This window comes from Lethenteron reissneri, chromosome 64, assembly GCF_015708825.2.
Source record: "Lethenteron reissneri isolate LAM-NWPU_2019-01 chromosome 64, ASM1570882v1, whole genome shotgun sequence".
Taxonomy (NCBI): domain Eukaryota; kingdom Metazoa; phylum Chordata; class Hyperoartia; order Petromyzontiformes; family Petromyzontidae; genus Lethenteron; species Lethenteron reissneri.
Window position 1 is genome coordinate 1863003 of NC_083842.1, and position 27578 is coordinate 1890580.

The 27578-nt window shown below is 44.3% G+C and overlaps 1 protein-coding gene across 1 annotated transcript; it reads left to right on the forward strand.

Moving 5' to 3' along the window:
* Positions 1-744: 744 nt before the first annotated feature.
* COMMD4 (COMM domain containing 4) lies at positions 745-21375 on the forward strand. Its single transcript, XM_061577506.1, has 8 exons — positions 745-1219; positions 2784-2855; positions 5270-5335; positions 13778-13817; positions 16053-16172; positions 18082-18162; positions 19137-19313; positions 21076-21375. Exons 1-8 carry the CDS (start codon positions 1217-1219, stop codon positions 21114-21116), a joined length of 600 nt encoding a protein of 199 aa, XP_061433490.1. The 5' UTR covers positions 745-1216; the 3' UTR covers positions 21117-21375.
* The last annotated feature ends 6203 nt before the right edge of the window (positions 21376-27578 follow it).

Below are 27578 nucleotides of genomic sequence, written 5' to 3' on the forward strand. Positions count from 1 at the left end.
CGTGCCTTACCAGCTAAACTGGAAGCTCCAAAGAAGTGGAACCGATTGTTTTTTTTGCGTGCGGTTCAGTGCACCGAAAACCGCTTTAACCGAGTATAGCTCACAATAGATTTCAAGGGGTTCGGTTCCGGTTAACTTTGCGAAAACCAATTTAAACCAATTCAATTCGCGTATTTGATCTGAAAAGGCTAAAAAAAATACCTCCCCGTGTAGCTTATACATTGCAGGCCATGTTGAAGGTTGCACGCGAGGTCTTTGTCTTGCTAATTCACCTATTTTTTTAAAGTAAATTATGGAGAGGAACAGGGCCTCCACGTAAACGAAATCGCGGTCTCCCCCCCCCCCCACCGCAACTGGAGCCGCGCAGCCACCGTCCATCGCGTCACGTGAGCGAGTCACGTGATCCCCTCGCCGAGGCGGCAGATACACAGGGAGACAGACAGAGACACAGGGAGACAGACAGAGACACAGGGAGACAGACAGAGACACAGGGAGACAGAGACACAGGGAGACAGACAGAGAGACAGACAGAGACACAGGGAGACAGACAGAGACACAGGGAGACAGAAAGACACAGGGAGACAGACAGAGAGACAGACAGAGACACAGGGAGACAGACAGAGACACAGGGAGACAGAAAGACACAGGGAGACAGAGAGACAGACAGAGACACAGGGAGACAGACAGAGACGCAGGGAGACAGAAAGACACGGGGAGAGGGAGACAGAGACAGACAGAGACACAGGGAGACAGACAGAGAGACACAGGGAGACAGACAGACACAGAGACAGAGAGACAGACAGAGACACAGGGAGACAGACAGAGACACAGGGAGACAGAAAGACACAGGGAGACAGACAGAGAGACAGACAGAGACACAGGGAGACAGACAGAGACACAGGGAGACAGAAAGACACAGGGAGACAGACAGAGAGACAGACAGAGACACAGGGAGACAGACAGAGAGACACAGGGAGACAGACAGACACAGGGAGACAGAGATACACAGGGAGACAGAGAGACACAGAGACACAGAGAGACACAGGGAGACAGACAGAGACACAGGGAGACCGAGACACAGGGAGACCCAGAGTGAGACACAGACAGAGAGACACAGGGACACAGAGAGACACAGGCAGAGAGACACAGCGAGACCGAGAGACGACACAGGGAGACAGCCCCTGGCGTCAGCCCGTGCTCTTCCTGCTCGGCCACAATGGTGAGCTGCGTGTGCCGCTCGCCCGCTCCCGACTGCTCCGGGTTCCTCCGCCGCCACCACGGGGGGTGGTGGTGGCATGGAGCTGGGTCCGCTTCCCCAGCAATAAGTAATATTAACAAGTATAACCCGTAAAAACAAAGTTTTTCACTATAAATCCTTTATATGCGTGGCGACTAGAGTCCTCTCGTCCTCTGGCTTGAGATGGCTGCCACCTATGGGTCAGATGATTGCATTGCACCATTAAGCAATTGGTAATTAAATGTAATATTTTTGTCCTAAAAAGTGTCAAATTTTGGAAAAAAAATTTCACGAACATTAATTGTCTCGCACAACGAGTCTGTGTGCAAAATGTCAGCTCGATTGGATCACGGGAAGTGGGTTAAAAAACGACCGAAAGATTAGCACGGTCGTAAGCAAGCAAGCAAGTGAACTTAATATAAAGGATTTAAAAACAACTTTTTTTTAAAAACACGCTTTAAACACATTCCTGCGGAGGGAGCTGGTAGGAACGTTGGGTTGCTCGATCAATGGCCAGGGTCAACGGCGGCGTGGTGTATTCCGCAAATATGGCCAACTGTGAGGGCGGGCACAAGTCGGCGTGAGTAGGTTAAATGTTGAGTTTTATAAGGGCACCACGGGGTGACCAGCCCCTCCTCACCCAGCCCCACCCAGCCCCACCCCTCCCCTCCCACAAAGCCCCACCCCTCCCAGCCCCACCCCTCCCCACCCAGCCTCACCCCTCCCATTTTTCATTTTTGGATGCACGACGAACGGACGGACACAATAATCCGCTGTGGGCTGGTGTAACCAGGAGGTTCCTACCAGTATGAAATGTACCGTACTAGTAATGGAAGAACTCCACCTTTGCAGGAAGTGCCCCCGAAGCTTGCCATAACGTAAGGGGCCGTGGTGATTTCCGTCAACGTGAGTTGAGCGTGGACAATTAGACCCAAGCCGAAACATAGCATGTAAAAAAGATGGTTTAAATATATTGTTTTAAATGATATAATATAGTATTGTCATCAGTAAGACGTAAATATACGAAGTTTGCAGTCAATACCACATTGGGAAGTGGGTTAAAATTGAGTTACAATATTTGAGGATATAACAACAGACAGAGTGAGTTAATGGAAAGCGTGTAAAAAGATTGTTTAAAAATATTTTTTTTATTTTTTATGATAGAATTTATTATTGTCATCAGTATGACATAAGTATACCAAGTTTGCAGTCGATACCACATTGGGAAGTTGGTTAAAATTGAGTTACAAGATTTGAGGATACGACAACAGACACAGAGTGAGTTAATAGAAAGTGTGTTATAATAAAATAGAGAGATAATATGAGGTGTTTAAAGTCCAAAGATGTTAGTGCTTGTGAATTGTGTTTATTCTGTTGAATTTTGGCCAATTTTGCGTAAGTGAATATATGCACATTTACCAAGTTACCATGTATTCAACTATAATTCATTGCGTGTAGTTGTATAACTTAATCATTCAATTGCTTCAGATTTTGTCTAAGCAACTCGGTCCATCACAATGTTGTTGTTTGATGTGTTTGCGCACAGAGGTTTCGGTTTTCTGGAGATCGAGATTGCCCGGACTGGGTTCTTGCAGAGATTAGCACGCTCACGAAGTTGGTAAGTTTTTCACGGCACGATGGGATTTGTATAAGTTAACCTGCTTAGATACTTGATACACAAACCTGCAATTGCAGCCGAATAGGTAGTTTTTAAATAATATAATTGATGACAGCTAAACTAAGTATACTAATAGGGTTTTTCCACTTTTTTTCTGGCAACAAAACTGACACCTTTTGCAAGGAACCATGCTTACATTAACCACAATACTTGCAGTCAAATGCAAACAAAAAACAATACTCTGATAATTTATGCATTGTCCTTGAAACTTATTGGTCCACACCAGAGACAGCTTTCTTTAGAGCCTAGTCTCATATGGTGTTCGACCAGATGACGCCAAAAGGCGCACAGTTCAAGTAAACTAAGTATGTTTACTACGGCAAAGTTCCTTAGGTAAAAAAAAAAAATTACATTAAATTTTAATACAAATCAATTAAATTATACCCACGATTGGATTTGTATGGATCCCTGCAGTCACGAAAACTTCACATCTAGAATGTTTACTACGTGTATATGCTTATGAATCTGATGCTGAATTTAGAAAGAGATGCATGTATTATGTGAACGTTTGTGTGAACCTGGACTTTCTCCGCTGTGCTTTAAAGACTCCTATTACCCGCAGAGTTCTTGCAGATCAGTGGGAGCCGGTTGGCAAATTTAGCCTCACTAAATGTGGTTGTGAGGATTGTTCTACAATTCTAGAGGTCTTCTTGGTTCTTTCGGTAAAGTCACGTAGAAGGGAAATAATAAAATAATAAAAATAAAACATTTAATAATTCTCACGACGTTTCGGCCACAACGCAAGCAGCCGAAACGTCGTGAGAATTATTTTAGTATGTTTTATTATTATTTTATTATTTCCCTTCTACGTGACTTTACCGAAAGAACCAAGAAGATGAATCCCTGCAGTCACGAAAGCTTTAATTCTGGAGGTGAAACAATGATCGGTTTGTTAAACGCTCTTACACGTGGCTGTTTCATCTGTTTGTCTGCGCTTAACCGAAAATTCTATTATGAATCATTCAATTTGGCTGTGAAAATCTGTCTTAAAACATTTATATTGATTGCACGTGTGTTTTTCATTTTAAACAAATACCCAGCCAAATGCAAGTTTTGGCAGAATGTATTTCCGCGCACGCACCACAAATAGTAGTTATTGGTTGTGATGCAAAGATGGACCTTTTTGACAATGCTTGCCTCTGCTCTGTCTTTGGCTATGCTGCTTCTCGTAAGTGTCTGTATGTTTCACCATGATTGAAATAGTGCAAGTATCATGCTAAGCTTGTAAGCATCGACAATCCCCTTAATCAGAGCACAAAGTAATTTACAACCCATGGAGTGCGATATTAAGTTTATGGAAGGTAGGAAAACCCTCTACTTACGAGTAGAAAGACTACGATCACCATATAGCCTTTATCAGACTGTTAATCTGCAATTTGGGATGTGGATTGTAGTGTGAAAGGGCAATGAAGGATGGCAAATACATGGCAGCCTTTCACTTAATAGTGACTTCATTTGGCTGTACAATATGTAAACAAAAAAATAACAAAAAAACTTTTGCATTTCCAGCATTGAAAAATCCAATAATGTACGGTGCCCTACTAACCAATTGGAAAACACAAAGTATAAATTACGTGCACATAGTATTCAAATACATATTTATCTTCTTCATTTGCATGACAATTGTGCCATATTATGACATGAGACACATTTTTATTTTGACCTCATAATTGCCAGTGCATCATCTCGTGGTTGGAATCACACCTGGTAGATGAAATATAACTGATGCTGAAGTCACCTCGGTTGGCTTCTTTACCATACTAGGTGGTGTGCATGTACACAGTTTTGAAAGAGCATTCATCAAATATGCATACAAATCTAACGGTTGTTTTTTTTCAACGATGAATATGCCGAATGAAATGGAAAACCGCTTACTATTATTTAATTTGCATTCATGCAAGACTGGACTGAAATTACCAATGTGCAATTCATTATTCTGAAGCATCTCGTGTAATTATGGGCTGCTCGATGAATTCAAACATAGGCTGTCAACCACCCAGGTTTCGTAAAATATTTACATAAACAAAGACGTGCAAATGAAAATCACAATGCTGAACGCCAATAACGAGAATTATAATTGATATTGTTGTTTAGTGTTATCGTTAATTGTTTTACATCGCTATTAATGCGAAAGCATCAACTAATGCTTCAAATTCTAAACATCAGTAAAAGTGTGACAATGAGACTGCACCTATCGGCTCTGTATAAAGTGGCTCACTGACGCCTCTGCTTTCTACATATCTTTGTGCAAAGACACATCAAGGCAATATTTTGCTTGACCCATGAATTTGCTTGTTGTAAATAATAATGAAGACTTGTTCTAAAGTTGTGTATGGCTACTACCTCTCTTACAGACATCTGTGAAGATGAAGCTTCTCTGTGTTCAGATGATTAAAGACCTACTTGGAGAGCCAATTGATGTAAGCCATCAACATCTGACAACAATACCAATTTAAAGTGACACAAACTTCCAGTACGTGACCTTTATTTGTGTGATGCAGTGGAATGATTGTACAGGTAGTCCCCGAGTTACGATGGTCCGACTTACGATATTTCGATCTTACGATGGCGATAGCGATACGACAAAATTGTCAAATATTTAACATTTCGCGCGGCAGGCAAACGCAGCAGTGTACGAGGTATGATACTGAAATTTTATCATCGCCATCCTCCTCTTCCGACAACTAAGTTAATGTAGCCATCAACCTAACATCGTTCAAGTGTGCAGACGACGGACAGAATCTTGGTGAGTACAGTACAATATGATACGTTACGATACGTTCAATGCATGTATGATACGTAGCTTTAGCGATTTCATTTTAGGGTTACCACGATAAGATACGTTCAATGCATGTTAATAGTTTTTATAGCAGATAGGATTGTTTCCTGAAAAAACTTTCTATTAAATTGCAGTTCAGATAGGTAGGCTAAGAAGTTACCTTGTTTTTTACTTTAAATTTTACTGTGCAATACAGTATTGTAATTAATTAATACATACAGTATGTAGTTTATACTACGGTACTGTAAATTTGCTCTGCTTTGCTAAATTATCACCATTCTTTAAGACTCCTGGGTAGGCTAGGCCATCTTCGACTTACGATATTTCTGACTTACGATGATGGGGTCGTCGTAACGCATCTCCATCGTAAGTAGAGGACTACCTGTATACGTAATTTGTTGATGAAGTGTCCCCTTTCAATAAGAATTGGTCACGTTTGGCGGGATAAGCTATTGGAGCATAGCTGGCAAATTTACATGCAAATTAAAGGGACCTTTCCCTTCTCCCTAATACGTGGTGCGAAAAGACTACGTCTGAGCAACACCGTCAAAGAAGGAGGCAAAGGTGGTTCATCTGTGTCACTTGACGGGGCATATTCTGAGGTTTGCCGCACGGGTTGATACCCAGCGGAAGTCAGTAGCTTAAGGCCAGTATCGTGTGACAAATCTTGGTGGAATCTTTTTTATTGTAATGCTACCACATTACACAAAATGGATTTATTAATCAATGGTTTTAATTGGGCTGTTTTGTTTTGAATATCATTGATTGGACTACACACAGATGATGTGGTTTGAGCACCATTGTTTATATTGCAAATAGAGATCTTCGTTAAAGACTTTTTGGAATATTGCAATTTACCCCTTTTTTATTTTATTCTGTACATAGGATCTGAGTCAACCAAGCTGCATAGGACAAGATAAGCATTTGATTGTTGTATTATGAGATTGTGGAAAGTAAAAATACATTTCAAAATCCACTGGCCTTTGTAGATGATGACAACGCAGTTATCCCAGCTCTCACAAACCACGACCTAAATAAATACATATTTAGATATAATACACACCATTTACAAAAATGGAACAATCACACTAATAATTACATGAGGAACACACCAACATACATTTTAACAGGGGAGTCAGACAATGTGACACGCATTTGCCACAGTTTATCCCAAATCTAGATAGGCCGGAAGCTTTGCACATGTTGAAAACATGACATTGTTCCTTCCTGCTGTTTGTGAGCACATCTTTGTGTTCTTTAACTATAATTGTTTTCATCCTGCACATATCATCCTGTTGTGATGGTTTTTTCCATCATTTACAGAAAGTGTTGGATCTAAAGATATCTGTCAGAGTGATAAAACTGGAAAACAGCAGAATACAGTAAAAACGTGGATTGCGAGTAACTCGGTCTGCCAGTGTTTTGCAAGACGAGCAAAAATTTGGAATAAATATTAATTTGATAAACGAGCGAGGTCTTGCAATACGAGTAGCACGTGTATACGCTTTGTCTGCCGAGCGTCACGTGATCACAACTGATCTACGAGTGCTTTGGATTACAAACACGTTTCCAGAACGAGTTATGCTCGCAATCCAATGGTTTACTGTACATGTCTAGGACAGCTATTGATGGTATACCAACATCACCATGATGAAATAAGAGCCAGATCAGAACAGATTGCAGTGCTTTAGGGAAGCTGAACTTGACTATAAAGAGAATGTCCCTCAGGAATAAATGTAAAAATAGTGCATAATACCTATTATGACATGGTTCAGAAACCACAGTCGCTCATGAGATATATAGAACTAAAACTGAAAAATGCACAACCAATCGTGGAGGGATACGTGCTTGGAATTAAACTGAGACAAAAAGAGAAACACGGATTACAAAGTATACGCAGGTTAATGCCGTCGTAAAAAACTCTTAAGAAAGTAAGGTGGGCTTGGGCAGGATGGAGTGTGAGTGCATGTCCACTGGAGATGGAGCAATAAACTCAGATCATGTGCGCAAGTATTGGCTGGATTATGACATCTCGCAATTGTGATAAGTGGTGGCAGCCAAGGGAGGCCTTCATTCAGCAGTGGATTGACCAAGACTGATGATGATGGTGAGAGCCCTGCAAAGTCTCATGTCCTTCTGAGTTAATCATGTGACACCGCGGTTAAGCCATTCCGCCTGTTCGCCGTCTCACCCGATATTCTTCAGGATATGCTCTAATATGAGGCTTAGGTGTTAATGTTTGCTCCCTCGCATGCGAATGACAGATGCTTCTGGCACAAGGGCGATATTTACATATTTAGATCCCTCCACTTGCATATGTGTTGCTAAAATCATCCCCTTTCACATTGGTCGTGGTGCATTCACTTCCTTACTTGCATGTCAATTGCAACCTGCCATTGTCCTGGTGCTTCAAGCAGTCGAACATCTTGTTCCAGCAGTGAATATGATTTACAGGCGTCCACCATTGCATGCAAGAGCAGGCCATGGCCCTTGCAGAGGTCAATACAGGTTTACCTCCGGTTACCTTCTGTCTGGCTACTTTGCTCGTTTCTCCTGCACAGCTGTTACAATCGGTTTCATTGGTTGCCACCATGGTCTGTATTGTCGCATCAACAATTATTCAATAATAGCCTGTGCGTCAGAAAGTACAGCCATTGTAACTGTGTGACAGCTCGCTGTCAAAAACCTTCCGTTGACCCCACCATTCCTGGCAATAATTATCACCGTACTTTACTAACATTCTGGAATGCCATGTTCTTCACTAGCTTGCTCCACATTACTTCGAATTCCCTCTATCTGCAATTCTAATCCAGTTTTTTCCCTCTTCATTCCACCGAAACGGCCCTTCTCAATGTCCAGAACCATCCTGCAAATTCTTCCATGCCGGTCTTCAATTCTCATTCTTCTCGACCTTTCTGCCACCTCTCACACTGTTGATCACCCCACTCTTATTTCCACTCTCTCTGACCTCTCCTGGCTCAAGTCCTACCTTCTCGCACATTGTCCATCTTCTTCAATCACTCCATATCCCCACCCTCCCCTCTTAGTGTCAGTGTTCCGCAGGGTTCACTTCTGGGTCCCTTACTGTTCTCTCTATATATTTGGCGTCCTCATCATTTGCTTGCTGATGATACCCAAATCTTCGTCTCCTTCCCTTCATATACCCCTCACTTTTCATCTCGTATCTCCTCGTGTCCGGCTGCCATCAAATCTTGGATGGTGCTTCACTCTCTGTCAATCTTTCCAAAACATGAATAATTTTCTTAATGGCATCTCGTTTTCTTCCCGTCTTAATCATCTATTTCCCTCTCTCTCTCCTGTGTCTTCTGCCCTCAACCTTGGTGTCACATTTGACTCTTCCCTCACTTTTTCCACCCACATCACCGCGACTACTCGCATTTGCCGCTTTTATAAATTTTGTCTTGCCATGGTGGTGAGATATTAACTCCCGCGCCTGGTATGCAGGAAGCCGCGGGTTTTATCCCGACCCTGACGCCTGTATATTTGGAGTTTGCATGTTCTCGTAGTCTTGTGGATTTTTCTCCGGATCCTCCAGGTTTTCTCTCAACATTTATAGACGTGTGTTTAGAGTATTTGGCTGCTGTAACTTTTCACGTAATAAGCCACTTAATTGAGCTATCAAATGTGACCAGATCGCTTCTGAAAAGGAGCTAATTGCTCAGCAGGCCTTGCCTGATAAATTTAATTATTTTTAACATGAGGCTAATCCCCACCCTCTCATGTCAATTTCTGCTGCCAAACTCCTGATTCATTCCCTGCCTCTGCCCTCACCTCTAACGCATTCAAAATGTTTCTGCACGAGTTATTTTTAGCCTCTCCTTTAATTCTTACTTTGCTTCTTCAACTCCACTGGCTTATACCGCTGCCTTTTCAATTACCTGACGCGAGTCTTTAAATCTCTTCAATGCCTTTGTCCCACATTATCTTGCCTCTCTCATAGCCTTCCATATCCCCTTCTAGTCCTCTTCGTTCCCCATCTTCTCCGTGTCTCTCTGTCCCTTCCTTATTACTGTGCCCAATCTCGTTGTTGGTCCTCTCTCCTTGCCCATCCCTCCACTGGAATAAAACTTTCCTCCCCTTTCATGATGCCTAAGTACCCGCTATCATTGTAACTCATTCTTCAAACCTTGTGTGCTCCTTCCATCTAAATCATTCTCTTCTGTCTCCGTTTTGTACGTTATGTCAGTAGCCTTGATTGAAAGGGCTATGTAAATAATATTAGATTGTATAATGTCTATTTACATCAGATCCATACTCAAACCAGGCACCCGTCTCCTCCCATGGCAAAGGTCACTGTTAGAATGGTGGACAATCCTTTTCTTCAACAGAGGTTTGTGGTTCAAACCGAATAGAAAACTATAACCATTATCTGGAAAATAACCATTATACAGGTAGTCCTCTACTTTAGATGGAGATCCGTTACGACGACCCCATCATAAGTCGAAAATATCGTAAGTCGAAGATGGCCTAGCCTACCCAGGAGTCTTAAAGAATGGTGATAATTTAGCAAAACAGAGAAATTTACAGTACCGTACTGTATAAACTATATACTGTATGTATTTATTAATTACAATACTGTATTGCACAGTACAATGTAAAGTAAAAAACAAGGTAAATTCTTAACCTACCTATATGAACTGAAATTTAATATAAAGTTTTTTCAGGAAACAATCCTATCTGCTATAAAAACTTAACATGCATTGATCGTATCGTGGTAACCCTAAAATGAAATCGCTAAAGCTACGTATCATACATGCATTGAACGTATCGTAACATATCATATTGTACTGTACTCACCAAGATTCGTACGCTGCTGCGTTTGCCTGCCGCGCAAACTTTAAACTATTTTACAATTTTGTCGTATCGCCATTGTAAGATCGAAATATCGTAAGTCGGACCGTCGTAACTCGGGGATTATGTTACGCTTTGTGAACTGTAACTGAAAACGAAGCCAAATCTAAATGCCCGCTCAGGAACAGGCCAACCAGGTCAGGTTAGCGCCGTTGAGCCATGTATCGCGACTGACGCCGCATTCACATTCCTCTATTGCCGGCTACCCTTTTCCAGCTCTCAGTATCTCTGTGGGTGTCTCTGTATATCCATTTGTCTCTCTGTATCTTCGTTTGTCTTTCAGAATCTCCGTTTGTCTCCCAGTATCTCTGTCTTTTACTATCGCCGTTTTTTTTCTCTCAGTATCCCCGTTTCTCTGCATCTCCGTTTGTTTCTATGCATCTTCATTTGTCTCTCTGTATCTCCGTCTCTCTATCTCAGTCACACGCACAGACGTGTTTGAAGCACTTCAAACATGCCTCTCTTTTTTATTAGAAAGCATGGCGATTTCTTTGAAGATTGTGGTGCTTGTATAAACACAGTTGTAGCATGCTTCAAAGAAGCTGGCCACCTCTTTCAAAGATGCAGTAGACCCTGCCAGGCAGGGCCTACAATGTCCAGGGTGGTGTCATCGCTGCAAGGAATGTCGCGTGCAGGACACTCGAACATTTTCTAAAACAGGGTAGCTGCTCGCTCCTCCTCATCAGGGTCGCAAATGGGTTTTGATTCCTTACCTGTACCCGGCCGCACCAGGGTTGCAAACGGGTACCCGTACCCGATACCCGGCCGGGTACGGATAGTCGGGTATCGGGTAGGGTACGGGTATCGGGTACCCGATTGCGACCTCTGGGATGAAGCCATGTTGCAGGCGCAGGTGGGTTGATTCTCGGAACTTGAATTGTGAGAAGAGACAAGACGTTGGGAAATGAGTGACAAACGGTGACTCACCAGTGACTCACGGCCTACCCGTACCCGTACCCGGCCGCAACAGGGTCGCAAACGGGTACCCGGCCGGGTACGGGTACCCGGGTATCGGGTAGGGTACGGGAATCGGGTACCCGATTGCGACCTCTGCTCCTCATCCACGTCAACCTATGGTGGTGGAAAAAAGCTGCCCAGAGCGGCTTCACGCAGCGCTTAAGGGCATCGTCGTTCTTCACCAGTCTCCAGGCCTAGGCAACCTCTAAAAGCACATTAATGTAGAGACCCTTCCAAAACCTTACGAGTGTGTGGAGGTCACCATCCTCAATGCCGTGTAGCATCGCAAAGAAGGTCCTCGTTGTGGGATTTCATCAGCGCCATCACCCCCCGGTCCATTGGCTGCAGGAGTGACGTCACTAGCTTGGGTCTACAGTGTCCGTCCGGAAGGGATGTGCTGATGTAATGTTCTGACTCTGAAGGAAGACCATTGCCTGAAATATTAGTCTCCCATGTTACAATGAAGTGTTGATGATGAGCAAGGTGAGGTTTATTATTGTATTTGTGCTTGTGTAATGTAGGACTCCGGAGACGATAACTGTAGAGGCACCTTCTTTATTTATTTACTCGTACTTGATTTCGACTCACATAACACAACACTGACCGTCTAGCACAGGGGTCGGCAACCTACGGCTCCGGAGCCGCATGCGGCTCTTTACGGGCTGCTTCTTGACGATATGTACGTATGTACAGTATGTACTCAGATGCATTGCGGCTCTTGAAATACTGAATTTTGTACCGAATTGGAAAGAAATGGCTCTTCTTGTTATTTTGGTTGCCGACCCCTGGTCTAGCATGACGGCGCTAACTGCCTGGATGGCTGGCTGACTATCCAGCAGCGGCGACGTCTAGCGATGACAAGGACGACAGCGACGATGGCGACAACGACTTCCACGACGAGACGACCCCGGTTCCCACGGACAGCCCCGAGCCCCGACTCTCACCCCCTTTTATCCTTCCAGCGTGGCCCGGCTCTGCCTTGGCCACACCTCCTTTCTAGAACTCTGGCTGGTACTCGGAGCTCCCAGATGGATCCCCTCAATGACCCTTGCCCCAGTTCCTCCCCTCCGCCGACGTTCCCGTGTATACTCTCTGCTCCTTATATGCAGACTGTTGGTACACCCGAAGTTGCCATTTGTGGCCGCCAGTCGGCACTGCTACACTACACTTGTATACCACTGCCAGTACAGGCCCTTCATTCTTTATTTTAAGGTGAATGGAATTTAAATAATAATTTCGTAGCTCTTTGTTAATCCATGTTGCTTTCGTGATGGTGATCGCGTTACCATATTTTTCCATGCTGGTTCAGACGTAACTTGTCACTGACATTCGGCATTTCTGGGAATTAAACTCGGGTCGTTGGGTTGATAGCTCAGTGAGCTAACCGGCGTGCCCCCCACTCCCACTTCGAACACATCCTTTTATAATAATTTAAATTTACCCAAATATAAGAGGATGACTGGAGCAGAATATGTGGGTTCAATGAGAAGCCTCATACCGCAGCAGAAATGTTGTTTGGCATGAATATATGCACACCTAATTACCTATTCGGTGATGATAAAGAGTTGCAACGCATCATATGTTGTAAATCTCGAATACGGAAACCATATGAAATGAATGGACAATCGCGATTGATTGTTAAGCTCTCTGCAGCGGGATGGTAGAATATAAAGTGACTTGTAGTAACAGTCCCAATTATTAATTGACTTGTTTAGAATGAATCCTACGGCAGAGTGGAAAACGTGAGCTCGGATGTTCAGAACAGTTATGTGAGCAGATATTCAGATCGCATCGCCAGAATCAAGTACAGGCATGAAGGTCGATTCGATCAGCTCATGAGCAGCGGTTAAGAGGCTTGGTTTATAAGTAAAGAAGAACATGAAAAATAATGTCTTTGTGAGCGTTGGAACATGCATTCAGAAATCCAAAGACTCATCGTGTCGGATGCCAAGGTACTAGTAAGAGTAAACATGTTGATACAAGAGCCGCATTAGGTGTTTAGATAAATTGTACCAAGTTTGGGAGTTGACGGGGACTTTGGACTAATATCCCATTTGGTTTACTCATGTTGAAGATGAGTTTTAGAGGGATATAAAGCCTTGTTACATATCCTGAAATCCATCTGAAATGTTTCTACTTCTTGTAGAGGTAGACGTTTATACAATCATAGCATAGCAGTGGATGTTTCACTGGTTCAGATCAATGTATCATTCCTGTAGTATTACCATATGGTGGATCTTCTGTCATTTTGCAGTACCAGAAAATCACGAAGCTTACAGAAGATGCAAAATTTGGTAAGTTGAAGTCATCGCTTCCAATCATCGCCATCCATAGTCTACCCACTGTTTGTTGAATGCTTCTCTATCGCCCTGCGATGCCACAATCAGTTCATGTACACCTATTTGTGTACATGTACTGATATTATTGCCCCTCCTTAGTGGTCACCGTCTCAGATGTGTTCTGTTTCTGCCATTGCGTCACCAGTCCTGTCTTGCCTTAACAGACCGTTGGGGCAAGTGCTGTTATCGAGCAGCACCTATGAAGGCCGGCACGGCACACAAAACGGAGAGTGGGCATCACTGCGCCCGGCTAGTTTCGAGTCCATGTACTCATTTGAGGCTAAGTCGACTAAGGAGAGGCCCATGACCCATTCAGATAATCGTCACTGGTGTTGGTCGCGAGTGGGAAGCGAACGCAGGTGGCCGGGTTGATTGCGCAGTGCCCTAACCACTACACCAGAGGTCGCAAACGGGTTTTTATTCCTTACCCGTACCCGGCCGCACCAGGGTCGCAAACGGGTACCCGTACCCGGCCGTACCCGTACCCTACCCGTACCCGGCCGGGTACGGGTAGGGTACGGGTATCGGGTACCTGATTGCGACCTCTGGGATGAAGCCATGTTGCAGGCGCGGGTGGGTTGATTCTAGGAACTTGAATTGTGAGAAGAGACAAGACGTTGGGAAATGAGTGACAAACAGTTACTCACCAGTGACTCACGGTCTACCCATACCCGGCCGCACCAGGGTCGCAAACGGGTACCCGTACCCGGCCGGGTACGGGTAGCCGGGTATCGGGTAGGGTACCGGTATCGGGTACCCGGTTGCGACCTCTGCACTACACTACTGCCCCCACACACACGGGGGTACCCGTGCACACACACAAACACAAAGATCCCCCGTGTAGTCTTAGTTAAGACCTAATGAAGGCCGGCACGGCACACGAGGTGTTGGTGGGTGGCCAGCACCACGCCCGACCACCTTTGTCTCCCGAGTGGCGTTGTTTACACACTGCACTAGGTACTCATTTGAGGCTTCGTCGATCTAAGGGAGGCCCAGGACCCAATCAGATTATCGTCACTGGTATTGGCTGTGAGCGGGTATCGAACTTGGGTCGCTGGTTTCGTAGCGCAGCGCTCTCACCGCTACACTACCGCCCTCCACAGACTCACGTTTGTGCGTGTGCACACACACACAGACCTTCACTCCCCATGCGAGGCTTGAATCGGCTGAATAAAATGGTTCCACGGTTGAGTTTGCAAGTGCGAGTTTGCGTGTTAAGTCAATGTTGAAAAAAAGTTATATTTAATGGAAGTTGGTTCATAAGTCGAGGACTGCCTGGTACCAACTTACAAAGATTACTTAATAAGGCGTAACTCCCGGCTTTCTTGAACGCTTCCTTGGGCTGCTTCTACTCGGATCGTGACACTGACGATGCCCATGACGTGGTGACGCCATCAGATTGAGATTTTAGTTGGTTGACCTGCGAAATATTGTTTTTATAACTCAGAATTATTATCATTGAAAAAAATATACGTTTAGAAACATGTAATTTTACAAAAATATGTTTAAAATGGGAGCGCGTAACTGTGAAACGCATATGTCCATAAAAGATGAATCCCGTAACTGCATATTCATGCGATGGGGGGTTTGTTACGCAAGGGATGCCGATACACCCTCCGAATCCAATTCTGGCAATCTATATTTAACTGGTGGGTTGCGTCAACATGTGCTGTATTTTATTAAGCATGCCAAATCTTGGTTTTACTTGTTTATTTACAAACCTAGCAATTTGGTGATTCAAGCAATGAAAAGTAATTTAATAATTTTTTCGATTTAAAGCTTTCGTGACTGCAGGGATTAATATTATTGGTTCTTTCGGTAAAGTCACGGAGAAGGGAAATAATAAAATAATAAAAACACACAATAAAAATTAAATAAATATTGTTTTTATTTCTATTACTTTATTATTTCCCTTCTACGCGACTTTACCGAAATAACCAAGAATATAGTTTAATAATTATAACGGTAACAGGTTCTTTGTCATCCGTGGTGTATATAGCTCTGTTTCTTCACCTGATGACGGACACTTGTGTTGCGCCCGAAACGTCGTGATTTGATTTAATATATTTTATTTTCTACCTACGTGACTTTACCGAAAGAACCAAAGAGTATGGTTCCCTGCAGTCACGAACACTTCTAATCTCGGTTAATATTGTAGTTTAACTTTGTTGTGTCCATGTCTTTGTGCAGAAAGTGGGGATGTGAAGGCAAGTCTGGCTGTACTCGAGTTTGTGCTGTGCAGTGCGGCTAAGTACAACGTGGATGGAAATTCTCTCTCCAGTGAACTACAGCAGTTAGGTCTGCCAAAAGGTAATCTCTTTTTAAATCCTTTATATTAAGTTCGCTTGCTTGCTTGCTTGCGTGCTTGTGTGCTTGCTTGCTTGCTTCCGACCGTGCAAATCTTTCGGTCGTTTTTTAACCCACTTCCCGTGATCCAATCGAGCTGACATTTTCCACACAGACTCGTTGTGACAGACAATTAATGTTCGTGAAAATTTTTTTCCAAAATTTTACACTGTTTAGGGAAAACAAATTAAATATTTAATTACCAATTGCTTAATACTGACAGACAATCATCTGACCCATAGGTGGCAGCCATCTCAAGCCAGAGGACGAGAGGACTCTAGCCGCCACGCATATAAAGGATTTATAGTGAAAAACTTTGTTTTTACGGGTTATACTTGTTTATGGTTCTGTGTGTAATTTGTTCAATGTAATGGGAAGTGACTGTCGTCGCTTTATTTTATAGCTAATTTGCACTCGGAAGTTTTTGCTGATAACCCAATATCCTTCAACATGGTTTAAACTTCCTCCTGTATGCCCATATATAACCGTGTCTGAAGAAGTTGCCTTCTATTCAGAAATGTTGACAAACTCAAGATGGACATGATAGCCACTTCCGTGCCCTCGTCGAGGAGGCCACACTCCTATCTTACAGTTACATGCTAATTTCTCACATTAACATCACTAGCCCCGGCCACTTCTTTATAACCCTTGAGCTACACCCATTCAAACCTTTTAAAACAGTCTGCCTCAGCAGCAGGCCACGCTTTCCCACCTGATGATGGACGGTTATGTTGCGCCCGAAACGTCGTGATTTATTTTATTTTCTACCTACGTGCAGAGCCGGCCCAGACACTAAGCGACCCTTGCAATGGCAAAGGGCCCCGTGGCCAGCAGAGGGCCCCCTAGAGTCACTGCTAGCTAGTGGGTGAAAAAAATCATACATCAAAGGGGCCTCCAACCAAATTTTGCTTAGGGCCCCCAAAGGTCTAGGGCGGTTCTGTCTACGTGACTTTACCGAAAGAACCAAAGAGTATGGATCCCTGCAGTCACGAAAGCTTCAAATCAAGAAAGGACACGATGGATTTGGATGATGCTCCTCCTGTTTCATGTCATATATCCCTATCTCTTTTGTTTAATATTCTCCTAATTTCAACTGCAGGAATTCATATTCTTCGGGTGTTTCGGTAAAGTCGCGTAGATAGGTTCAAATTGATAAAAATAAAATAATCCAAAAACTACGACGTTTCGATCGCAACACAAGCGGTCGTCATTAGGCGGAGAGCAAAGGGGGGTAAGCCTCTAAATGCAATTGTTTATAAAGGTGTCAAAGTGGGCGTAGCCCAAGTGTCAGAACGGATTGGGCGGGGCACGAGTCTAGGTCAGCAGTGGATAGAGCAACCTATAGAGACGGAGTCTAGGCCATGATAGAGCAAAAGTTGTAGAGACGTAGTCTGGGCCAGCAGTGGGTAGAGCGAGACTCCTCGCCTCAGCTCTCCCCAGCGGTTGCAGGCAGAATGAGTGAAGGTTGTGCGAGGGGTTAAAAAGTGGTGAGCATCGGAGAGTGTTAACAATGGAGAGATGGTGCACTAGATGAAGTCTAGACCAGCAGTGGAACACGTTCCTTCGGAGTGGGCAGGTAGGAACTTGGTTGGACAGCGCATTCGTGCGATCCGTGTCAGGCGGCGCGTCACGTGGTGCTGAACCTGCCCGAAGCGCTCTATGAAATACAAATCGAGGGAGTGGCTATGCACGACAGACAGACAGACAAATAATCCCTGGTGGGCAGTGTGGAACTGTTGTTCCCACCTGTATAAAGTATCCTATAGAGATGATGGACTAGTGGTAGTCTCGGGCCAGCAGTGGATAGAAGAAAACTTCACGTGTTTTATATCCAATTGAATTGGTAAATTGTACCTTTTTGCATTGATTTCAGAACACGCGTCCGCTCTGTGTAAGGTCTATGAAGATAAGCAAGCGGAACTCCAGGATCAGCTGAAGAGTCAGAGCCTGCGCCGTGAGTGTATTGTCATTGTTTAGACGTTAAAGGAGCGATGGTACAAATTGCTGTGTGTGTTCTCTTGATGTTAGGGAAATTGTTGGCTAATTTAAATAGTAAATGTGTAATATCGTCAGGACAACGCTCATTTTGTGGTGTTGGGAGCATTGCAGGTAATATAAAATGTAAATTCACTTCCGAATGTCTTCACTTAAAATTCAATACTTTTTAGTTCGTCAGCTTTTGGGCCATGTAGACCACTGTTATCTAGCAGAATTTGTTTAAACCTGTGCTGTTGAGCTGACACTGGTCTCTTGATTCTAGATTTGAAGTTTTCGTGACTGCAAGGATCCATAATCTTTGGTTATTTTGGTAAAGTCACGTAGGAAAATAAAATAAAATAGAAAATAACTAAATCACTAGTTATTTTTATTTTTCACCTACGTGACTTTACCAAAAGATCCAAAGATTACTGCTTTATTTAAATGCATTTTATCAGGAGAGATTTTCATTGAAACCTCAACCATTCATTCCCATTTTGGGGGATACCTTTTCAAATACTAGTACAGTGATTATTTTAGTTCAGTTTTGATGCTTTATATTTTAAAACCAAGCATGCCTATATTTACATGCACCTTGACCATTAATTTACTCAATTAACTTATCTGACATACTTTATTGTGTGATTTACATTTTTACAAAAGTAGTGTACTAATTTTGTATATTCAATAGTTCACATGATTGGGTAATTATGTTTGCTGCTCATATATTTTATCCTCTATTTCTATAAAATGTACTTAACTTTACTGTTGAATGCTGAAACAATTAAAAAGTTGTAATTGCGTATAATCGACATACAAATAGATGAGGTTTCGCTGTATATCACAGTGTAGTGGTAGCATAGCAGAGTTAAATGCGATACTCACTGAAGTAAATGTGTTTAAGTGTCTCTGTGCTTACGAATGTAAACCCTTTCCCCTGTGCTTCGGTAGTGAGTCGTCTGGCAGGCGTCTCATGGCGTGTGGACTACACACTCTGCTCCAGCGAGCTAGCGGAGGTTAATGAACCATCTGTGCAGCTTCGGCTTAATATCCAGGATGGGGCCACTGGAATCATCAATCCGATCGCCTTCACACTGTCTGACAGCAAACTGCGAGTCCTTCTCACAGGTCTGTATTCTGTCCGTATGCGTGTATGCATATTTGGGGGGCAGTGCTGTGATTTTTAAAACTCTGCATTGCAATCTCAGAACCTGGGATACAATTCCACATTATGTACATCCTTTGCAGTTGGCTTGGCAGGTAATGTATCATCTCCATATATATAAAAGGCAAAGTTGTGAATATGTGTGTCTGTTGAAAATGTTTAGCGTACTTCCCGACATGCAACAAACTGGAAATTTGCCATGTGGGTACTTTCCAGACTGTACACCATGCAAACATTATAAAAATACACTTTTGAATTTTTTTTGGGGGGGGTGGGGGAGCTCAATAATGCATATAATTTTTTGCACGGCAACTGAGCTGTGACGTCAAATCTGTCACGTGACCCGCGCATGTGGAAGCGTAACGCATTGTAGTGTAGCGGTTAGCGCGCTGCGCTACGAACCCGGCGACCCGAGTTCGATTCCCGCTCACGGCCACCACCGCTGACGATTATTTGAACCAGTCCTGGGCCTCCCCTAGGTCCACTCAGCCTCAAACAATTAACTGGTGTGGTGTGTGAACATCGCCACTGGGGAGACAAAGGCGGCCGGGCGTGGTGAATTATGTCCCGGGCGAAGCCGGGTTACAAAGCTAGTCGCTAATAAAATACTGCTGAGGACCCAAACACGTGGTGGGATGCCTGTTGCATTCAATTGGCTGAAATGTCAGTACAGTTAATTGGCTGAACAAGTTTTACGTTTCTTTTCACCAGGATATTCTAACTTGCAAGAGTGATCTGGGTCATCTAAATTGCAAAAGCAAAACAAATGCAATTGGAAGAAAAACAACTGAATTTTCAGCAGTCGATCATATCGCACTGGTTAGCAAGGCAACAATGCTTAGACAAATGGATGGACCAAACACATGAAGACCTTATAGTTTTTATAATAATTGTTTTAAATTGTCTGGCTGCACCTTTTCACCGAGAGGGCAAATACACCATGCGGTGGCCTGCCGCTGGTGCCTCATGGCGGATTGCCGCTGACACATCAGAGTCGATTCCATAAGGCAGATTGCTGGTTGATAAAAACAAGTTCCACTTTTAATAACTCGAATCTTTAGTTGTGCTTCACAGCCCAAATGTGGCATGTGGAAGCAGTGATTGGGGGTAATGGAATGGTTACTCATGGTAATATACACGGTATACAGTGGTACCTCGGTATACGTCGTTAATTCATTCCAGAAGGTAGGACTTTTACCGAAAGTGACGTATACCAAACGAATTTTTCCCATAAGAAATCAAGGGAAAGGAAATAATCCGTTCCAGAGTTTAAGAAATTATATTTTATATATCATATTATCCATTAATGGGGTTGTATAAAATAATTTAGACACTAATTACTAAAATGCATACATAAATGAAAATAAATGAATAAATAAACTAAAATAAATTGGAATAAAAATAAAATTTTACGTCACTTTACCTTGCTGAGAAGAGTTGATAGCCTACGAGGATGTTGGTGAGGAAGGGGAGGAATCGTGAACGGGGTCTACGCGGGTACGCGGTGACTCATCCCGACCCACACAAGTTCTAGCAAGCGCGTCGTATCCCAAGCAAGACGTCGTATCCCAAGACAGTTTTTTCTCGTCAAAACATATTCCAAAGCGATCGTATACCGAGGTATGACTGTATATTGTTTTTGGGGTATGTAGTAATTGTATTCCAATACTCAAAGACTAATTAAAATGTTATGTATTTCATATGTTGATTCTTGTGCGAATATAGAGCTGAAGACGGCACAGCAGCAGATGTCAGAGTTGAGCTGAGCATCGAATTGATCGGACCTCTGTTGGAAGTGTGGAGCACAACAGCAGATCTACGCTGTGGACGATGCTCATTCTATCCCTCTGCTTTTGTTATTACACCTTTGTTAAATCTCTTGTCACCGCATAATATGGCTCGTTGAAAGTATTTACAGGTAATGGTTCACTTCACAATTTATTTTCTTATTCACACATTTGCTTGTATTGTGCTGTCCACGTGTAATTTAAATACAATAAACAGTTCATTCCGTTGTGTACTTTTGCTCCGCATAATTTCAACTTCTGTCCCTATGTTTGGAATTGGGCAACATCGTTAATATAGAAGTCATCTGAAAGTGGTGGCTAAATGAACTCTGGTCTAGGGTTGTGGGACATTGAGGGTAGTATCATTGTGATAAGTAATATTTTTAAAAAAACTTTTAAAAAACACGCTTTTATGAAATGTACTAGTAATGGCAGAACTCCACGACTTCAGGAAGTGGCCCCGAAGCTTGCCATAACGTACGGACCGTGGCCAATTACAGCCAACGTTAGTTGAGCGTGTACAATTAGACCTAAGCCGAAACATAACATATAAAAATGAATGTTTAAAAATATATATTTTTCATGATAGAATATAGTATTGTCATCAGTATGACAAGTATACCAAGTTTGCAGTGGATACCACATTGGGAAGTGGGTTAAAATTGAGTTACAAGATTTGAGGATACGACAACAACAGACAGTGAATTAAATAAAAAGCGTGTAATAATTAAAAGGTGGCATGAGATAATCACCTGCCAGGCCACCTTTGTATCCCCAGTGGTGATGTTTTATCCACACCATTGCACCAGATAATCACGTGTAAGGCTGAGTCGTCCTTGGGGAGGCCGAGGACCAGTTCAGATATTCACCTTGAGCCACTGCTCCTCACACATTGCCACATTACTACCCCAAACGCACCTCTTACAAACTAACAGAGGTCAGATCACTTTCTCAAACACATCCTCTTTGACAAAGATTCCCTGTATAGCCTTAGCAGGCGATTGCAGTATGTGCTGTTAGAAAAGGACATGAAAGCAAGCATGGTTACATGAGGGGTTGGTGTGGCTATAACCAAGCCCAGCCGCCTTTGTCTCCCCACTGCTGATGCGTACGTTCTTTGACACACGCACACTGAGCGGAGAGACGGTGTGTTCTTATTCGGAGCCATTCCACATTCACCTTGGGGTGTAACAGGGATGTCATCTGGCTCCTACATTATGTAACAGTGCAGTTGTGGTGTTTAAAATTTGTTGACAATGTACCTCTCAAGGAAATGGCGTTCGGACTTCCTTTACAACTGGTGGCAGTGGTGGGATACTTGTTGAAGAGATGCACAGAAGGGGTCCATGAATAAGGGAGGGTCCAGCAGGAGCAAGAGCAAGGGGAGCCATCCCTAGTGGTCTAGTGGAAGGGCATCACGGATAGAGGAGGACCAACAGCTGCAAGAACACATCGACTGGGTTGATCCACTCCGCTGTTGACAGTCTCAACGGCGGAGATGTTGCTCAGCTTGAGGGGAGGCTTAGCCAGGTGGCAGAGGCTCTGGCGGAGCAAGAACAACAACAACGTGTGATGAGTTTCTGCAGCAATTGAAGGCCCAGGCAGTTCAACCACTGCCATCATATTCCGGGAGCGAGGCTGAGCCACCGGGGGCTACAGCCCACCGAGTGGAGCGAGGCGAGGTCACCTCCACGGCCGCTGAGCTCAGCGGAGACCGCCACAACTGGAGCAGGGATGACCCGCCCCACAGCAGCCAATTCGCCTTTGAGCAGAAGCAGAGGAGACCAGATTAAAGGTAGCCATGTCGCCTTAGGCTGGCTGAGAAGTTCACAGCCGTGGGTCCGGTGGTAGTCTTCTGGGAGTGGACGATGGAGAAAGCCATGTGAGCTCTTCCCAAGCGTTGGGAACCTTAGCTATTGCCAAGGAGAATCAGGCCACCCTCCTAAGCGGTGTATCTGGTTTTGGCGGAGGTTAACGATCCACCGTCCGGCGCAGTACAGAGGCTCAAAGATCGAGGCGTGCTGTTAATGGGAGGAAGAAGCGCTTTCCCGAAACTGGATGCGGAGGCATGCTGGTGACTCAGCGACTCACCACTTAAGCTTGTCTGGGTGAGATTGTGCTACTAGTGGTGGAAGGGGGTGCGCAAACTTTTCTGCGGGTCGCGTGAAGCATCCCTCGCGTATGAAGAGTTTCAGGGCCCAGCATGGATCATGGCACGGGTGATCGAACAGACGAAAGAGTCAACTGAACCACAGACATCCACGGGGACATGGCTGATGGTGACAGAGACACCGAAGGCAACACTCAACCATGTCGTTTTGGCCATCCAGGGGCTAATGAAGGCACGTCTGGGGGGTGCAACATTTTGGGGTCCCGCCGAGATGTGCCTTCCTCACACGACTGTGTTCTGCCACTGCTGTGGACAGGAGGGCCACATCACGCAAGGGTGCTGCAAAGGATGGAGCATGCCTCATCTGGGGTTCCGAAATTCAGCTTCCAGCAACAGGCAGGCGAATGAGCAGACCCCAGTCACCAAAGTGGCGAGACCCTTTGTCTCACTGCATCCTCACCTCTTCCTCACCACCTCCTGTCTATGCATCCCAAGGCAAATCACACATTTTCTTCTACATGTTTGCTACTGCTTACCGAGTCACTGCCTGATTAGTGACCCAACTCGACGACACTGTGGTGCAAATTCGCTAGGCAGGTGGTAGATGTCGCATCGGGCATCGGTGCTGATGGGGGCGACCGCGGATATCAAGGCAAGGGTTTTAGTCAACATGGGGCGCCTCGGCTAATATCATTTCCCATACTCTGCACAATATTTTGCAGAAACAATACCGCTGCTTTCTCTGAATGTTCGTTACGTGGCGGAAATAGTGTTCACCGGCCTTCAGTGAGATTTTTTTAAATCTGGATGTCATTATTTTCGGCCAAACTTTCGAGGAGCATTGGGGTTGCTTGCACTTCATCATCTTGCGGTTGCAGAAGGCAAATTTTTTACTGAAGTCCGCAAAGTGCCGTTGATCGCAGTCTGCGGTGCGTTATCTGGGGCACGTGGTCCCTGAATTAGGTGTCACCACGGATCACAAAAACGCAGTGAGTACGGACGTTGCCTGCCCCTATGAATGTGTCCGAGGTCTGCAGATTTTTGGGATTTATTTCTTCCTAATGTAACGACCGTAATTCTGGAGCAACTTCATCTGAAGCCAATGTTCTGCCAAACAGACTTCCAGGAGGTAGGCGAAGGCCTCCTATTGGTCGGGGGGGTCAAGGTTTGAAGGAATTGGAGGAGAGGTTCAAACTCAAATAAGGTGGGAAGTGGAAGTTGAACGTTGAGGCGACAGTTGAGAACCATTGAGGTGAGGAGGAAGACATTTATTTGGGTCTTTCGGTAAAGTCACGTAGATAGGTTCAAAACTAATAAAATCAACAACAAAACTGCGACGTTTTGAAAGTTTTTTTTTCACCTGATGACGGTCGTTTGTGTTGCGATCGAAACGTCGTAGTTTGTATTTCATTCTTTTTTTTTTACCTATCTACGTGACTTTACCTAAAGACCCAAATAAATATGAATTCCTGCAGTCACGAAAGCTTTAAGTCAAGATGTGAAGAGGAGGACGTGGATTTGCCTGAGAAAGGACAATAGAATGTTCGAGAGAAATGGCTCTAAAGGGTTAAAAGGGGAGAGCAACAAGGGGAGGACACGGGACGTTCGGGAGAGGGTTACGAGCGTCAAACCACAAGCAAGAAGCCGGGCCTTGTCTTGGTGCTGTTTCAAAATAAAGACGCTCCGAGTACAGCGCGTGTCGGTGACGTTACACGACTGCCAGTTCATCACAGATGTTGCGTCCATTGTAAAGTCATTGCACATTGTCGTGGAGGATTAAAATCAAGAGAAGCTCCTTTCGTTCTAGATTTGAAGCTTTCGTGACTGCAAGGATTCATACTCTTTGATTTTTTCGGTAAAATCACGTAGGTAAAAAAAAATGAAAAAAAAATAAAAACAACTAAATTAAATCACGACGTTTCGGAGGCAACACAAGCTTTCGTCTTCAGATGGAAACCGTCACAGCAAAATTGCTGTATCAAATCACTTGGCTTGTGTTGACTTGTGTTGCCTCCGAAACGTCGTGATTTAATTTAGTTGTTTTTATTTTTTTTACCTACGTGACTTTACCGAAAAAAACAAAGAGTATAGCTCCTTTCGTGTCGCTGCGTTCACATCTTAACTGGCATATCCTGAATTCATATTTACGTTTACGGACGCTAACGACGATGGAATAGGTCGCGTGCTATCACGGGTTCAGCAAGGACGAGACGTGGTCGTCGCCTGTGGCAGGCAGGCGGTGGCTTTCCTCGGCAGAAGTGTTCTTAAATTGAAAACTAATTTCTTTAGAACTGCTCTTTGTGTGATTTAGTTTGTCCTCCCCCCTCACCTCCGATTAACACGGTTGGCTACGTACGGTGCGAAAGAAGTTTAACATACATTCCGTGTGATCTGCAGAGAGCTATTTGCCATAAATCAGTTTGTGGGGGCGATATACTCGCAAATAAAAGCAAATGTGCCACGCACCATTGCGAGTGTGACCTACATTTAAGGACAGGAACACAACTGTGGAGATGGCAGCTGCTCTGGCTTCTCATGCCACTCGGAGTTCATTCACATGTCATGCGGGAGGGGGGGGTCGTGCCGTACAGCAGAACACCGATTTGAGCATCGTGCCTAAGTAGCGAGCCCAGTGTTATGTGTGTTGAACTCAAGGCCGTAATTATAATATATATTGAGGGGGGGGACACATCCCCCCCCAATATTCAAATATGCTCAAAATGTCCCCCCCAATCTATATATATAAAATCGTTCATGTCTGTCTGTCTGTGTGTGTGTGTGTGGACTTTGGCCCATACGCACTTTCATTGGACGGCGGTTGCCCCTGGCAACGGCTAGCCACGCCTTCGCCGCTTTCATTGGACCTGGCAACGGCTAGCCACGCCTTCGCCAAGGGCTGCAGTTTCATTGGACGGCGGTTGCCCCTGCCAACGGCTAGCCACGCCTTCGCCACTTTCATAAGCTCCGTATTTAATTAAATAATAGCCATTACACAGTATTGTTGGAGCGCTAGGGGGGGGGGAAGGAACGCCACCCGTACCCTGCCTCTTCCAAGCCGACAATTTTAGGCGAGGCCGCAGGCTTTGCACGCTACTAGGCCTCGACACCCACCACGCCACTCTGAGGTAAATTCATCAAAGTTTTCCCTACTCTTCACTACACCCCCACCACAATGTGTGCTATTAATATTACTTTTAAACCCAACGCGCCAACAATCGATTACTTTAATGTTCACTGTACAAATACTCATTAAGCTGGCTGAGCGTACTGCCAGTCTATCATGTACACTGTAGCCTGCTTATTAAGCTCGGTGAGCGTACTGCCACTCTATCATGTACACTCTAGCCTGCTTATGAAGCTGAGTGCGTGTACTGGCAGTCTATAATGTGGACTCTTGCCTGGTTATTATAATCGATTCTTTATATGTTCTTTGTACAAACAGTCATTAAGCTGCTTGAGCGACCCCAGTTCGATTCCAACTCACGCCCACCACCGCTGACGATTATTTGAAACGGACCTGGCCCTCCCCTAGGTCCACTCAGCCTCAAAAGCGTAACTGCTGTCGTGTGTGAACATCGTCACTGGGGAGACAAAGGCGGCGGGGCATCGTGGATCCAAGTCCCGGGCGAAGCCGGGTCATGTGTATGTGTGTTTGTGTTTATGTGTATGTCTGTGTGTCTCTATGTATGTGTGTATGTATGTGTATGTATGTGTTTGTGTGTATGTGTGTGTGTATGTATGTGGGTTTTTTTTATGTCTTTATGTGTATGTCTGCGTGTCTCTATGTATGTGTGTATGTACGTGTGTGCATGTGTTTGTGTGTATGTATGTGTGTGTCTATGTATGTGTGTGTCTATGTATGTGTGTGTATGTGTGTGTATGTATGTGTGTTATGTGTCTGTCTGTGTCTGCATGTATGTGTGTGTGTATTGTGTATGTGTTTGTGTGCATGTATGTGTGTGTTTGTGTGTATGTGTATGTCTGTGTGTATGTGTTTGTGTGTATGTGTGTGTATGTATGTGTGTGTATGTGTTTGTATGTGTTTGTGTGTTTACGCTCGCATTACACAAATGTGTTGCTGGTCTAAGGCGTTCCTCGCACAGCATTGCCGCTTTATTATTTCAGTCGTTTACTGCCTTACGCACCCTGAAAGTCGTGTGTGTCTGCAGCAAGCGCGTGTATGTGTACCTATGGACGCGCGCGCGTGTGTTGTGTAGGGGGAACGGTAGTGTAGTGCTTAGCGTGCTGTCTGTGTCTGTGTGTGTGTGTGTCTGTCTGTGTCTGTCTGTGTGTGTCTGCGTGTGTCTGTGTGTGTGTCTGTGTGTGTGCGT

What these genes read in the sequence shown, in the direction of transcription:
- COMMD4 (XM_061577506.1), top strand. An exon ending in TACTTGGAGAGCCAATTGAT is followed by an intron (nt 5,336 to 13,777) that starts GTAAGCCATCAA and finishes GTCATTTTGCAG; the next exon opens with TACCAGAAAATCACGAAGCT. An exon ending in GAAGAGTCAGAGCCTGCGCC is followed by an intron (nt 18,163 to 19,136) that starts GTGAGTGTATTG and finishes GTGCTTCGGTAG; the next exon opens with TGAGTCGTCTGGCAGGCGTC.